This window comes from Kogia breviceps, chromosome 17, assembly GCF_026419965.1.
Source record: "Kogia breviceps isolate mKogBre1 chromosome 17, mKogBre1 haplotype 1, whole genome shotgun sequence".
Taxonomy (NCBI): Eukaryota; Metazoa; Chordata; class Mammalia; order Artiodactyla; family Physeteridae; genus Kogia; species Kogia breviceps.
Window position 1 is genome coordinate 6,760,288 of NC_081326.1, and position 16,737 is coordinate 6,777,024.

Below are 16,737 nucleotides of genomic sequence, written 5' to 3' on the forward strand. Positions count from 1 at the left end.
ATCATTCTGTCTCTGAGCAAGTGAAACGTTCAACACAGTAGGCATTGCTTTTTTTTAAAAATAGCTCCAGCTCTTACATTTTATTACAGAACTTAGTAAAGTAGGATATGCCCCAGATTTATACATCAGCAGCTCAGCAAAGAAATGTTCACTGCTTTTAACCCCATACACATGTAAAATAACTGACTTTGGGAACTCATTGAAAATTCCAAGCCTCATCTCTGATAATGAAAAAGTAACCATAATTCAACTGTGATTTCTTTTAGCATATATATGATTAGCTTATAACTTTAGGCTTGCCTTGAAAGTAGATCATCAAATACCTTGGCAGTTAAGGACTTTGTACATTTTAGTTCTAATTGAGGATCAAGGCCTGGTTATTTAAAAACATAGTGATTTCAAGAGACTAAGAATTTCATAGGGTGAAGACATTAATTTTCTAGGTTGGAGAATATTTTTTAACACAGAAATAGAATGGCCTTAAACTGCCACTTCTCCCTTCTGAAGCTCTTTAGAACTGGATTAGAGACAAAGTTCAGATACAATGAAATTTAGATACACCAGCTCATCAGGTTTAAGCAAACTCAGAGACCTCACCACTGTGAGAAAAACCCTAGATAGTCGTTCTGTCATCTCCCCTCTGCTTAGAAACAGTATTCTGTGATTCACATAAAGATTTAAAAGTATAGAGTTATTTCTAGGTGTGATCTAAGAAGTTGAAGGAAACCACATATGTATTCGTATGGTGATATCTAGGGTAAAACCACACTATCAGAGGAATGTAAGAATCTACAATAAAACTAGTTGATAAGAATTTCAAATTATTAGAAGTGTGGATTGAACCACCAATAGTGACAAGACCTACTCGATATCTCCATTCATGTGGAAGAAGGAAACTGAGGCATCTGAGTGCCCTGAGAACAGGAGAATTCAAAATCACCAAGAGCAACTCCCTAAGCCCAGCAGCAAAACAGTGAGGGGCTCTGCAAATTTTGATTCACAGGTGAGAGCAAGTGCACATGGGACATTTTCCAGGATAGACCATATATTAAGCCATAAACAAAGCTCAACATGTTTTAAAGGACTGAAATCATGCAGTGTTATTTCCTCTGATCACAATGGAGTGAAATAGGAAATTTAAAATGAAAACAAATTTTGCAAACTCACAAATATTTGGAAAGTAAACAACACACTACTAAATAATCAATGGATCAAAGAAAAAAAATCAAAAGGAAAATTAGAAAATACTTTGAGAAGAATGAAAATGAAGACATACATAGTACTACAGCTTATGGAATGTAGCTAAAGTAATGCTTAGAGGGAAATTCATAGGTGCAAATGCCTACCTTAAAAGAAAAAGAAAGATTTTTAAATCCACAAACTAGCCTTTCACCTGAAGTCACTAGAGAAAGAAGGGAACATTGAGCACAAAGCAAGCAGAAGACAGGAAATTATAGGAATTAGTGCTAAAATTAATAAGAGATTAGAAAAACCATAAAGAAAAATCAACAAAACCAAATGTTGGGTTTTTTTTTAAAAGATCAAAAAATTGACAAAACTTTAGTTAGATTAATTAAGAAAAAAAGAAAGAAGACTCAAAGTATTAAAATCATAAAATGAAAGAGGGAACATTACTACAAATATTACATAAATAAAAAGAATTACTGTGTAAAGGAATACTATGAACAACTGTATGCCAACAAATTAGGTAACTTAGATGAAATGGATACATTCCAAGAAAAACGCAAACTATGAAAACTGACTCAAAAAAAATAGAAAATCTCGGGCTTCCCTGGTGGCGCAGGGGTTGAGAGTCCACCTGCCGATGCAGGGGACACGGGTTCGTGCCCCGGTCCGGGAAGATCCCACGTGCCGCGGAGCGGCTGGGCCCGTGAGCCATGGCTGCTGAGCCTGCACGTCCGGAGCCTGTGCTCCACAACGGGAGAGGCCACGGCAGTGAGAGGCCCGCGTACCGCAAAAAGAAAAAAAAAGAAAGAAAATCTGAATAGACCTATAATAAGTAAAGAGATTGAATTAATCAAAAAGTAATTTTAAAAAAACTTCCCACAATAAAAAGCTCAGGAGTAGAAGGCTTCACTGATGACTTCTACCAAATGTTTGAAGAAGAATTGATACCAATTCTTTACAATAACTTCCAAAACATAAAAGAGCGGAAAAGAAACACTTCCCAACTCGTTTTTGCCTATCATACATCTGATAAGGGACTTGTTTCGAGAACACATAAGAACTCTTAGTATAACCGAAGGTGGGGTCTGGCTTCTCACCACTCAAAAGGCAATAAAGAGGCCAAGGTTGGTGGAAAGGAGGGTTTGCTTTCTTTTGGATGCTGGCAACTGGGGTGGGGGAGAGGAGGACTCCTGTCCAAAGGCCGACACCTTGCCGGCAACAACCAGGGGGCAAGAGCTTTTCCAGGTGCGGGGAGGGGCTACACGCAGGAACGGCACAGGCAGCTCCGACAGTCATCTTGAAATTGGTCATCAGTGGTCTGATCGGTGTCATCTTGATTGTTTTAACTACAGTTAATCTTCAGTTCCAGGGTCAGTTTGTTCCCATTTCCTTGAGGCCAATTCTCGGAATTGGGCAGCTTTCGTCATGGCTACAGCCTGCTCCTCGTGTAGTTCACTTCTTCCACCCGGTGAGGGTTTCAGTATCTACAAGACAGCTCACAGGATAGGGCTCAGAATATTATCTGTAGCCCTTGAGGAGCAACTAAAGGTCCTTGGCTTTGCTTACTGACTAAACTGTTATTACTTGGTCTCCTTTGACTGTTTCCTTTTGTTTCTGCATTTTCTCACTTCTCTGATTCAATTGTATAGTAATGGCTCAAAGAGGGCGTGGCCAGCTCATGGACGTTCTTCCGATTGGTCGGTGGTGAGGTAAGTGGGAGGCGGCATCATCAACCTTCTGGTTCCAACCCGTCTGGGGTCTATGTGCTTGTGGGCAGCACAGAGCTAACTTCTCCCACCTGGTGGGGGTCTCAGTACCTGCAAAACAGCTCAGAGATATTGTTGTGTGTTTCTTGAGGGAGGACAGGGACCCTGCCCCAAGGCTGTACTATTGTTTCTTTTGATTGTTCCTCCCTTGTCTGGCATCGCCTCCCTTCCCTAATTAGCAACTGTTTGAATCTGCTTGTTAGAACTCAGGGAAGGTCACGGAGGCTGAACTGAAGCCTGTTTCCTGTCATCAAGAAACAGGGGACACAGAAAGGCTTTTCTGCCCAGGAGCCCTCCAGGGTCCTGCTCAGTATCAGTCAGAATTGAGGACTGCCTTCCTTGGTGTAGGACTTCTAGCCTCCTCAGTTCTAGAATGGTTCTTAAACCACAGCGATACAGATTCCAGTTCTATTCTCATGGCATTTCTTCTCTCTCCCAGGTCCTCTGGGTCTTATGTCCCAAACCAGGCAGAATTCATACTTTCCTCTGTGACACATTTGCTTTCATATCCCCTCCCAGACATAAACGATCTGATAGGCTAGTGCCCGTGTATTGGTAGTGACAGCCAAATCTCACTGTGTTGGCTTCAGACTTACAGATCTTTAACAAAAGACTCCTGAAAACGCAAGACTTTCATTCTTAGGGCTAAGTTCAAATCATGGCAGTGCAGTCTTTACAGCAGGTTGTGGAGCTTCCCCTCAGAATTCATCCTGAAGAACTGCTTACCTCATTTGTATGTAACTTTTGTCTCCTTAGACCAACCCAATTTTCTGTTTAAAATCAAGCTGTCCCAACAGCAGTGACATGTAAACCACTGATTTATCCATCGATCTGTGATCCCAGCACCTCCCATTAGAAAGTCCCGGCTCCAGCTATTTCTGGAAGGTATTTTTATTGAGGAGGGAGGATGGCTCCTATCCCGTCTGCTGTCACCCTGAGCCTGTCATTTTATTGTCTCTCTGCTCCCATCCCCTGTTTGTGAGGACCGCAGTCTGCTACCCACCCAGCTGCTGAAGGCCTACCCACTGCCATAGATGCTGGAGTCACTTCCTGCCACTGGAATTGCACTCTGTGGACATTTTAATTGGTTCTAACCACCACCACCCCAAAAGTAATTAGTTCTGTGCTATTTCTTTATTTATACTATATCTAGTTCCAAAGGATGTAAAGTCCAGAAATTTGTACAATGAAACATGAAAACAAGTAGAAACTGAGTTTAGAAACTTAATAGTTGAAAGATAAAAATAAAGCCATAGATGAAATAGTGCATAACAGCATGTACACTTGCTTGAGCTGGCCTGAAAATTTGACTCTGAGCTCTCTAGCAATCACTATGAAAATGGAATCATAAGCAAAATCTATTTAACTTTCAGTATCTGAAATCTGAGGGTAATGTCTCCTGTGGTAGGTCTTTATAAAGAAGTTTCTCTTTAATTTAGTACCCTGTGTCTTCACCAATATTCTTATAGTAAACAAGAATATTCATAAGGCATTTATAATAGTCCTTCAAGGTATATCCATGGCATGTCATATAAACTGAATTCAGCGAAGTAATTTCAACATAGGAGAACAAAAACAATGTGGGTTAGGTTTCACGCAGAACTAAAAGTGAGAGTGAGACTTCCCTGGTGGCGCAGTGGTTGAGAGTCCGCCTGCCGATGCAGGGGACACGGGTTCGAGCCCCGGTCCGGGAAGATCCCACATGCCGCGGAGCAACTAAGCCCGTGTGCCGCAACTACTGAGCCCGCGTGCCACAACTACTGAAGCCCACGCACCTACAGCCCATGCTCCACAACGAAGAGTAGCCCCCTCTCGCCGCAACTAAAAGAAAGCCCAGGCGCAGCAACGAAGACCCAACACAGCCAAAAATAAATAAAATAAAATAAAGTAGAAGTAAAAGTGAGAGAATCTAGAAAATGGGCTGCACGACTTTCAGGCACATGACCCTAAAGATGACATCACAGCACCCTGGGATCCTGGGAACCCTCCTGCCAGCACCTCAAAGTGCAGGAGTTCCCTGTTGCCATTTAGAAGCCAACACGTGTATGTCTGTAGTAGGCTGAGAGAGGGGGTGAGGTTAGAAAAGCTGAGACACCTAAAAAAAGTCATATGCAGAGTAGGAAGGCACCAGTCCTGCAGTGAGGGTGCTAAGAGTACAGGAGGACACAGGCAAGATTTTCTACTCCAATACTCAGAAAAATGAGCAGCTGAGTCTCGAAGCTCTGCTATTTAGAACATGCAAACAAGCATCTCCGTATGGAAAACTATTTACCAAAATCTCAGGAAAAAAAAAAAAAAAAACAACACCTCATTGAAGCCCCTTTTGAGATCCAACTTTAAGTAGTATAACTACTCACCGAACCTCCCAAGAGAGTTGGCTGAATTGGCCCTCACGTGGTTGACTGGGCTGACCCGCTTTATAGGGCTGTTCACTATTGGCCAGCTGTAGGTTAGGGGAGTCTGTTAAAACTTACGAGCTTTCAGTTTCTGAAGTCCTTCTTTCTGGAAATACTTGTAAAGGAAGGCTTTCCAGATGTCAATTAAGGTCACTCTTTGTTCATTGAACTCAAGACATATGATCCACTTATAATAAAATGCTTGTATTTATTTTCAGGGACTCAGGATGTGAATTCTATTGAGTCCTTTTCAATTTAGGTATGTCCAACTGAAAAGTAAGCATTTTACTTCTAGCTAAACTTTTTAAAAAATGTAGACCCCTTCCAAACACCCACCCCCCAAAAAAATCAGTACTTTTTTAAAGAAGAATATTAACAATCAAATGTAAAATTTTCACCTTAGAAGTAATCATGGTAAATCCCACTAGACGGTACTGGTCAGATATTGCGGTTTGACTCTAAGTTTAGGAAAACGAAAGAACAGACTAGCTCCACAGGAGTAAGGGTTTCATTTATTCATTTACTTACAACAGCTTCAGCCGACAGGAATATGGTTCCCAAAAAAATCGAGAACAAAGTCACCAAAAAATGGTCCAAAAAATACTGGAGACACAATAGTATTGTTCCTAAGAAAAGGTGAATCACAGAGCTGTAAACATCAAATTAACAGTTTAATATTGCTAACGTGTGTTTACAAGATGAAGCTCTGCTGAAAATATGCGTGAAATCGGGACAAGTCATCAACACCGGATATGTTATAAAGTCATTTTCGATCAAGACATTCAAACCCATAACTTCCCATTCATATACCGTAGTTAAGAATCCGCAGCGTAGGAGACATCAGCCATCACTGCCAGAGTTCAGACCGATGTTTAAAACCCAAGACTCTAATACTTCCTTTTTTGATTCATCCCATGTTGAAGAAATAAATGTTGAGAGAGCAGAAGCCCTTTCAACTAGACAGAACACGGTGTTAAAATGAGAATTAAGGGAATTTGATTCTGACATGACCCCATCAAATCCCAAACCTCAATTTGCTGATAGAGATCGGAGGATAAGCAAAAAGGTTGAATCTACACTTGTGTGCCAGTAAAAATTCCATTGCAAGTTTTACAGAGAGAACAACTGACATGTGCGAATGTATAGGGAACGTGGTTGAAATACCAAATAGAAGTCTGCAAGATGAAACTTATATCTCCAGCAACCAAAAAGCAGAGTAAAAACTCACTGTTAGGGCTTCCCTGGTGGCGCAGTGGTTGAGAGTCCGCCTGCCGATTCAGGGGACGCGGGTTCATGCCCCGGTCTGGGAAGATCCCACATGCCGCGGAGCGGCTGGGCCCGTGAGCCATGGCCGCTGAGCCTGCGCGTCCGGAGCCTGTGCTCCGCAACGGGAGAGGCCACAGCAGTGAGAGGCCTGCGTACCGCAAAAAAAAAAAAAAAAAAAAAAAAAACTCACTGTTAGGAAAACTTTGCTCCTATCAGCAGCATATCCCAACCTGAGCTCTCATATTTGTTAAATGGGAATAATACAATCAAAAATACCTGGAGCAGGCAAGGTCCTGACAGCCAAGGCCCACTGTTTTCATGTAGACCTTAGTCTTGGTGATTGTGCAAAGACAATCGTCAAACTTGGGTAACATGAATTTAAAAAGGATCATGAACTTTATGAATCACTCTGCAAACTAAACCATATTCCTGTTAATGGGTTTATCGGGTCTTGGGGTTTTTTTGTTGTCTTTTAATAAATTTATCTATGTATTTATTTTTGGCCGTGCTGGGTCTTCATTGCTATGTGCAGGCTTTCTCTAGCTGCGGCGAGAGGGGGCTACTCTTTGTTGCGTTGCGCAAGCTTCTCATTGTGGTGGATTCTCTTGTTGTGGAGCACGGGATCTAGGCGCGTGGGCTTCACTAGTTGTGGCACTCGGGCTCAATAGTTGTGGCTTGCGGGCGCTAGAGTGCAGACTCAGTAGATGTGGCGCACGGGCTTAGTTGCTCCGCGGCATATGGGATCTTCCCGTACCAGGGATGGAACCTGTGTCCTCTGCATTGGCAGGCGGATTCTTAAGCACTGCACCACCAGGGAAGTCCCAGGTCTTGTTTTTTAAATGTTTCAAGAGTGTTCTAAAAACTCTCCATTTCGGGCTTCCCTGGTGGCGCAGTGGTTGAGAATCCGCCTGCCAATGCAGGAGACACGGGTTCGAGCCCTGGTCTGGGAAGATCCCACATGCCGCGGAGCAACTGGGCCCATGAGCCACAATTACTGAGCCTGCGCGTCTGGAGCCCGTGCTCCGCAACAAGAGAGGCCACGATAGTGAGAGGCCCGCGCGCCGCGATGAAGAGTGGCCCGCGCTCGCCGCAACTGGAGAAAGCCCACGCACAGAAACGAAGACCCAACACAGCCATAAATAAATAAATAAAATTTTTTAAAAAATAAATAAATTAATTAAAAAAATAAAAACTCTCCATTTCATAATACTGGTAACTTATGAGAAATAGCAAGTTCACTTATATACAGATTGCTTTTGTGACTCTGTTGGGTCCTAAAATCTATGTCAGAGTTGAACAGATATACAGGCGAAACCTTTCAGGATCTTGCATAGGAGCCTGATTCCAAGTAATTCACCAAAAGAAAGAAACAGTTGACAGGGTCTGTTGCAGAAACATTCACTTAAGGTCCAGCAAACTTTATAGCACAGCTATTATGTGTTAGGCCCTGGAGGTCTAACCTGCCCTCAGCTGACTCAGGAGCTAGTCTGGATACAGACACTGATCACAGTCAGGGACAAGTACAAGACAGTGTTACCTGCTTCTTGTAATCAACCCTATCGTGTCTCTTCTGACCAAGTTTAGAGAACAAATGCAGTTAAATAGGAATGTCCTAGAAATGAAATACAGAAATAGACTTAACACAGTTTCCATAAATAAAACTGAGGACGTTAAGAGCAAAATGCTGAATCTGGAGTTTCCTAGGAAAAGGGTGAAAACCCGTGCTTCAGCCCTTTGTACGACCCAATTACCAACCAAAATCATACAAGACTCAGAGACTGTGTTAAGGGCTTAGACCTGCGCTGTCCAATGTTGCTTGTGTCCAAAGTGCACTTGAAATGCCACGAATTGAACAAATTGAGGTGTAATTTAAATGTAAAATATGCACGATTTTAAAGACAATATGGGAGAAGGAATGTAAGTTGTCTCATCAGTAATTTCTTTATGTTGATTACATGGTGAAATGATAATATTTTGGTTAAATGTATCATTCAAAATAATCTCACATGCTTCTTTTTATATTTTAATGTGGCCACTAAAAAATGAATTAATTACATATATGGTTCACGTTACATGTTTATTAGACAGCACTGTCTTAGACTCTTAAACTTAAGGCATTTTCCTTACTCTTCCTTACTCATAAATTTAAGGCATGGCTTAGACTCTTGAACTAGAGAAAACTGAGTTCAAATCTGCATATTAGCTGTGTGAGTTACCTAACCTCCCTAACCACTTGCTATATACCCACGTACTGATTTAATTAGTAAGGATCCATCACAGACTTGTTTTCAGGATGAAGTTCACCAAGGTGACTTGTTCAACACAAGTCCTCAAAATATTTTAGCAAATATTTTCAATACCATCTCAGCTAGACAATGATCCCTTCCTTTACATCACTGTTAGCCATCACTTCAAAGTGATGATCTAAATCAACCCAAGGTCTTTATATAAGCAGTGTTTCCCACTCCCACTTGGATTACTGTTTTCATCCTTCTCTATCTGATGAATTTCTGCACAGCCTTCAAGACTTAGCTCAGATACATCTCCTGGAACAACTTTCTTGACCTTCCTGTCCAATTAACTTTCTCAACACAGCTCATCTGACGTTCATTTAGCAAGTTTTTATTTGGCACCAACTATGTGCCAGAGAGGCAGAGAGGAAGGAAGGAAGGAAGAAATAGAGAGAGAGAGAGAAGAAAGGAAAGATAGGACACTGGAGACAGAGCCACAGCCCCAAAGAGAACTTGACATCATGACACAATGATGTTGCCTTTGCTACAAAGGGCCAAAACTTTTAGTGAGAAGGCCTTGGATTCTTTTATTCACAGCAACATGGACTTGTTAGAAATCATGAGCTTTCCACCATTGCTAATCATCAGGGAAATGCAAATTAAAACCACAATGAGGGCTTCCCTGGTAGGGCAATGGTTAAGAATCCTCCTGCCAGAACACTCTACGACATAAATCACAGCAAGATCCTTTTAGACCCATCTCCTAGAGAAATGGAAATAAAAACAAAAATAAACAAATGGGACCTAATGAAACTTCAAAGCTTTTGCACAGCAAAGGATACCATAAACAAGACCAAGAGACAACCCTCAGAATGGGAGAAAATATTTTCAAATTAAGCAACTGACAAAGGATTACTATCCAATATTTATAAGCAACGCATGCAGCTCAATGACAAAAAAACAAACAACCCAATCCACAAATGGGCAGAAGACCTAAATAGACATTTCTCCAAAGATATACAGATTGCCAACAAACACATGAAAGCATGCTCAACATCATTAATCATTAGAGAAATGCAAATCAAAACTACAGTGAGGTATCATCTCACACCGGTCAGAATGGCCATCATCAAAAACTCTAGAAACAATAAATGCTAGAGAGGGTGTGGAGAAAAGGGAACACTCTTGCACTGCTGGTGGGAATGTAAATTGATACAGACACTATAGAGAACAGTATGGAGGTTCCTTAAAAAACTACAAATAGAACAACCATACAATCCAGCAATCCCACTACTGGGCATATACCCTGAGAAAACCATAATTCAAACAGAGTCATGTACCACAATGTTCATTGCAGCTCTATTTACAGTAGCCAGGACATGGAAGCAACCTAAGTGTCCATTGACAGGTGAATGGATAAAGAAGATGTGGCACATATATACAATGGAATATTACTCAGCCATAAAAAGAAACGAAATTGAGTTATTTGTAGTGAGGTGGATGGACCTAGAGTCTGTCATACAGAGTGAAGTAAGTCAGAAAGAGAAAAACAAATACGTATGCTAACACATATATATGGAATCTAAGAAAAAAAAATGTCATCAAGAGATTAGTGGTAGGATGGGAATAAAACACAGACCTCTTAGAGCATGGACTTGAGGATATGGGGAGGGGGAAGGGTAAGCTGGGACGAAGTGAGAGAGTGGCATGGACATATATACACTACCAAATGTAAATTAGATAGCTAGCGGGAAGCAGCCGCATAGCACAGGGAGATCAGCTCGGTGCTTTGTGACCACCTAGAGGGGTGGGATAGGGAGGGTGGGAGGGAGGGTGACGCAAGAGGGAAGAGATATGGGAACATATGTATATGTATAACTGATTCACTTTGTTGTAAAGCAGAAACTAACACACCATTGTAAAACAGTTATACTCCAATAAAGATGTTAAAAAAAAAAAAAAAAAAGAATCCACCTGCCAATGCAGGGGACATGGGTTCAAGCTCAGGGGACATGGGTTCAAGCTCTGGTCCGGGAAGATCCCACATGCCACGGAGCAGCTAAGCCCGTGCACCACAACTACTGAACTACTGAGCCTGCGCTCTAGAGCCCATGAGCCACAACTACTGAGCCCGTGTGCCACAACTACTGAAGCCCGTGCGCCTAGAGCCCGTGCTCCGCAACAAGAGAAGCCACGGCAATGAGAAGCCTGTGCACCACAATGAAGACCCAACCCAGCCAAAAATAAATAAATAAATTTATATTAAAAAAACCACAGTGAGCTATCACCTCACACCTGTCAGAATGGCTATCATCAAAAAGAACACAAATAACAGATGTTGACGAGGATGTGGAGAAAAGGGAACCCTTGTGCACTGTTGGTGGGAATGTAAATTGGTGGAGCTAATTACATTCCAAACTTTGGAAAACAGTTTGGAGGTATCTCAGAAAACTAAAATTTGAACTACCATATGACCCAGCAGTTCTACTCCTGGATATATATCCCCCAAAGAAGCCAAAAACACTAACTCAGAAAGATACATACACCCCAACGTTCATAGCAGCATTATTTACAATTGCCAAGACATGGGAAACAACCTAAGTGTCCATCAACAGATGAATGGATAAAGAAGGTGTGGTACATATATACAATGGAATATTACTCAGCCATAAAAAAGAATGAAAACTTAGCCATTTGCAGCAACATGGATAGACTTGGAGGGTATTATGCTAAGGAAATAAGTCAGACAGAGAAAGATAAATACTGTATGAGATCTCTTATATGTAGACTCTAAAAACTACAACAAACTAGTGAGTATAACATAAAAGAAGCAGACTCACAGATGTAGAGAACAAACTGGTGGTTATGGGGGTGGGGGAGGGGCACTCTAGGGGTTGGGGAGTGGGAGGTACAAACTATTGGGTGTAAGACAGGCTCAAGGATGTATCGTACAACATGGGGAACAGAGCCAATATTTTGTGATAACTTTAAGTGGAAAGCAAATTTTAAAAGTTGTATAAAAATTTTAAAAAGAAAGAAAGAAAGGAGCTTTCCAGCTGGGCACAGAGCATCCGGCGCATCCCATAGCCACCCAGCCACGTGCTGGAGTCCGTGTGGGTTAATAAAAACTACGAGTTCAGCACGGTTCATACCAGTGTCTTTCCTATGTTCTTTATCTTTCTGAGCAAAAAAGATAAAGGATATATAATATTTAATTTAATTTAATATTTAAGGCTGATCTGCATTCTTATTCCCATTATAATTATTAAATCCGAGAAGAAGAGGAAAAAAAGACAGAGTCATGGAAATTTCAGAGGTTAAAGGGTGAGTCATAGTTTGCTCCGTACTGTAGTGTTTAACTGTTTGTGGTTTGCAGAGTGAAGAAGTTTACGTTTTTACCGATTTCTTTTTGTACTGAATCCCAGCCTAGTTTGTAATCTTCCGCAGTGGAATAATACGGCTTCCATTTGTTCCCATTCCATTAACTGAAGCTATTTTTCTACTGTTATCTTATTCGAGTAATTAACACACTGATTTATTTTGTCTTGACAGCCTGGGGCAGTGGTACTAGGGTACAAATTTTTAAGTCAAACAAATACATGGACCTTTTGAAAATGCATCACACTAGATTTCCTTCTTTTCAGATTCTACAGAAGTCAGATAAGAGTAACTCTGAGGACCTTACACTCTTGGCAAAAAAAAAAAAAAAAGGTTTTTTTTTCTTGTCTATTAAAAGGAGAGTTTATTTGTATATTTTTTAAACTTTTTATTTTATATTGGAGTATAAGTGATTAACAATGTTGTGTTAGTTTCAGGTGTACAAAAAAGACTTTATAGCCAACGATGATCTACATTAAACTATCCACCAGTTAAAGACCATTCTCCTCAGTCAGCTAATTTTTCTCGGGACACCTCCAACGAGATGGATATGTACCTGCTCATATTTCAGCCAATGAGAAGGGCTAAAAAATGTGACGCTGCAAATACGTCGGCCAGATTCTCTGCCATCAGATCACAAGGGGAGAGTGTTGTCTTGTTCATAAAATGCTGAGATCTTAGCTGAGACTAGGCTGCTGAGCCTGCCGGACTTTAGGGTTCAGAAAATCCACTCTGCACAACAAATGTGAAACTCACAACGCTCCTAATTGAGGACCAGTGAGTTTAATTGAGTATTTGGAGGCCAATTCTTTTTTTTTTTTAATAAAGAACATTTGTTCAGAGTGACCCCGCCAACAGGAACTTGTTGTGCGGTCTCCCTTTCACAACCGCCCAAGTAAACTGGCCAAAGCCCTGTCACCCTTTCCAGAACCTCACTGGGGACACCGGCGTGAATCAAGCGTCAGTCTGGATTACGCGATCATTTATAAATAGCACTTCCTTAATTACCATCAAGAATGTACAAAAATAGAAATAATGGCTAACCAGGTGTGGCCTAGGAGAAAACAGTGAGATCACTTGTCATGTAAAAGGTGACGCCTAGCATATTCAAAGGAGCGCAATTCAGGAGTCAGCTGTCCAGAAATCTCAGCAGTTTTGTTGTTTATTCTGTGTTGTTTATTCTTGTACAAGTCATCTGACCTTTTTGATTCCTCTGTTTTCTCATCTTTAAAATGAGGGACATATGCCGATGATCTCAACATCCTTTCTGGCTTCCACATTCTAATTGTACATCTCTAAATCATGTAAAGTAACCCATTGTCTCTACATAACCTAATCTCGCTAAGCGGGTTCCAACAGAGCTTCAGTTGAGTTGTTTAAGTAGGTTAAACAGCCCCACGTTAGAGCTCGGAATCATGTTCTCCCTATTAATTTTCTCATAAATAGCACAGAAGTAAGCTCCAACCCAGTTTTGCCTGCAGTGTCATAAAATCTAAATTAGTTGAATTTAAATTGGTAGGATGTGAGTATGCGTTAGATTGAACCCTAATGTCAGTTAACGGTGCATGTTCTGTCCTGGGTCACTGTCTCTTTCTCCACACCACCCCGCCTGGGAAATTATAAGTTGCCCACAGATGCTCACGCCTCCTCCAAGTCTACCTCCGGATGATTTCTCCCCCGAGCTCCGAACTGGTGTTTGTTAATAACAGCCATCACTCGGTGAGAACCTCTGACGAGTCTGCTGCTGAGAGAGAGTTTGTGTAGCTGATCAAAGTGACACAGGTGATCATTTTCAAAGCCATGAGTGGAGTCCAGGTCTTGCCGACTTAGAAATCCACGCCCTTTGGATCATTCCAAGAGACTGGATGATACAGTTGGAAATGCAGACTAGTCAATCATGGTTACTGTTGTGGATGAAAGTTTTCTTCTTGGCATAGACGGGGGCAGGTTAGGGGGAAGGGGGCTTGCACAGTGAGGACGAGGTCTGAGGTCAACAGCAGAGGAAGGGGAAGCTAAAAAGGCAGGTCGGGGCCGCGCTGGGAACAGCTTCGTGGGCCAGGACAGAGAATGCAGGCTTCCGTAAGACAACACAGGTCATCCAAGGGTGTCAAGAGGGAGCAGGAAGTGACCTCTATCATCAGTTTTATATTTTAGGGGACACATTCTGGAAAAAACTGTCAGAACGGTTTAGAAGGAAATACAGAGAGATGAGAAGCAGGAAGACCGTTGGGGAAGCTATTCCAATAGCCCAGGTGAGAGGAAATTCAGGCCTGAAATAGGCCAGTGACAGAGGAAGGGATAAAAGGGACTCAGAATTCGGCACACAGTTTAATTGGAGAAGTAGATTAGGGTGAGGTTATGTCGACCCCAAAGCAACTCTGACTTGTCTTTGCCTGGTTGCCTAGTAGAGTAGGTTCCTACAGCACAGCTACTGCAAAGCCCACCACTCAGTGAAGAAAGTCAAGGCGCTGGATTGTACCAGACCCAAATGATGCAGAAGTAGAATGTCTGGATCATATTGGGTTACTTACCTCTGTGTGTCTTTTCTCTGTTGTTCAGAAGAGAGAGTCCACAGGACATGATTCCCTGTCACTGAATGTCTAGTCTTCAGAACTAGACATTCTGAAGCCTTTCAGGAGCCTCTAAGGAGCTAAGCCATTTCCGTAGAAAACAGAGGGACACCCTTGGAGTGTCCTATTGCGTATATACAATAAGTCCATGACCTCATAAAAGAGAGGCTTATCTCTGTGAAAGTGATGAGACGGCCTAGGCTGGTGTGAACTCCAGAGCCTGGCCTCGGCTTCCATCCCCATCTCCACCCGCGTGTGCCAAACGTAGCTCAAAGTCAATTCATCTAAAGTTCTCGCCACCTCCACTCGCCATCAGGTCCCAGAAACCTCCACCTCTCATCTGGACTCTTACAGTCATCTCCTAACCCACCTTCCCACATCTACCCGGGCCCCTGCTTCCAGACTATTCTCAACACAGCAACCCCCAAACCTTTTCTTTTTTTGGCCGTGCCACGCGGCTTGCAGAATCTTAGTTCCCTGACGACCAAGGATTGAACCCGGGTCCCAGCAGTGGAAGTGCCGAGCCCTAGCCACTGGACCACCAGGGAATTCCCCCCGAACCTTTTACAACTTATGTCAGATCATCTTACTCTTCTGCTCAGTACTGACCAATAGGTGAGCAGATGCAAACTATTATATACAGGATGGATAAAGAACAAGGTCCTACTGTAGAGCACAGGGAACTATATTCAATATCCTGTGATAATCCATAATGGAAAAGACTATAAAAAAGTGTATGTATATGTATAACTGGGTCACTTTACTGTACAGCAGAAATTAACACAACATTTAAATCAACTGTACTTCAATAAAATAAATTTTGAAAAAACAGAACTGCCCAGTAGCTCCATGGATGAAGTCCTCCCAGCAGCAATAAGACCCTGCGTGTCTCATGATTGCTGACCTCATCCCCTTCTATCGTCTTCTCCTCACTCTGCTCCAGCCTCACCGGTCACACTCTACCTCAGTCCCTTTGCACTGGTTTTTCCTCTGCCCAGAACACTACCCCCAACATCTGTGAGTCTAACTCCCTCATCTCCTTCGAGGTTTTGTTCAAATTTCTCCTCTGCAGTGAGTCATACCCCGAACCACCTTACCGAAAATTGCAAACTTCCCCATACCTTGCCTCCTACACAGACGACCCCTCAACACACTTACGATGCTTTCTTTGGCTCCAGAGGATTATTACACTCTAACATAGTAATATGGGTTGTGTTACGTCCCCCCCAGAAATGTTGAAGCCCGAATCCCCAGTACCTGAGAATGTAACTTTTCTAGAAGAAAGGTCTTTGCAGATGGTCCAGTTGAGATGAGGTCCTTAGGGTGAGCCCTCATCCAATACGGCTGGTATCCTTATTAAGAGGGGAAGTTTGGACACAGAGACACACACAGGAAGATGCCATGTGATAAAGGAGGCAGAGTTCAGGGTGGAGCTTTTGCAAAAGGCAACAAACACCGGAAGCTAGGGGAGCGGCCGGAACAGATTCTCCCTCACAGCCTTAGAAGGAACCAACCCTGCAGACACCTGGATCTTGGACCTCCAGCCTCCAGACTGTAAGACGATAAAGGCTATTGTCCAGATCACCCACTTTGTGGTACCTTGTTATGGCAGCTTCAGCAAACTGATAATCACACCAAATAATCGGCCTGTGTGTGTTTTTTTTTTTAACATCTTTATTGGAGTGTAATTGCTTTACAATGGTGTGTTAGTTTCTGCTTTACAACAAAGTGAATCAGCTACACATATACATATGTTCCCATATCTCTTCCCTCTTGCGTCTCCCTCCCTCCCACCCTCGGCCTGTGTTTTATATCTATTATCCGTCCTCACCTCCAAAGGTAAGTAAGCTTCACGAGGAGGGGGAGGGGAGACTTGTTTATCTTTGCTTTTCTGTCTTCAGCTGTAACAAGTGTGTCCAGCCTACACCTCTAGCCTTTTCTC

The 16,737-nt window shown here is 42.3% G+C and overlaps 1 protein-coding gene across 6 annotated transcripts in view; it reads right to left on the reverse strand.

Moving 5' to 3' along the window:
* Window positions 1–16,737, reverse strand: part of CA8 (carbonic anhydrase 8) — a 219,301-nt gene that overhangs the window by 131,731 nt on the left and 70,833 nt on the right. For 2 of the 6 annotated variants that reach the window (XM_067017958.1, XM_067017959.1), the window contains exon 3: window positions 6,579–6,764. The exons of the other annotated variants lie outside the window; for them this stretch is intronic. In XM_067017958.1, coding sequence (XP_066874059.1) covers window positions 6,579–6,764 — 186 coding nt within the window. The remainder of the gene's footprint in view (window positions 1–6,578; window positions 6,765–16,737) is intronic. 6 annotated transcript variants of the gene reach the window in all.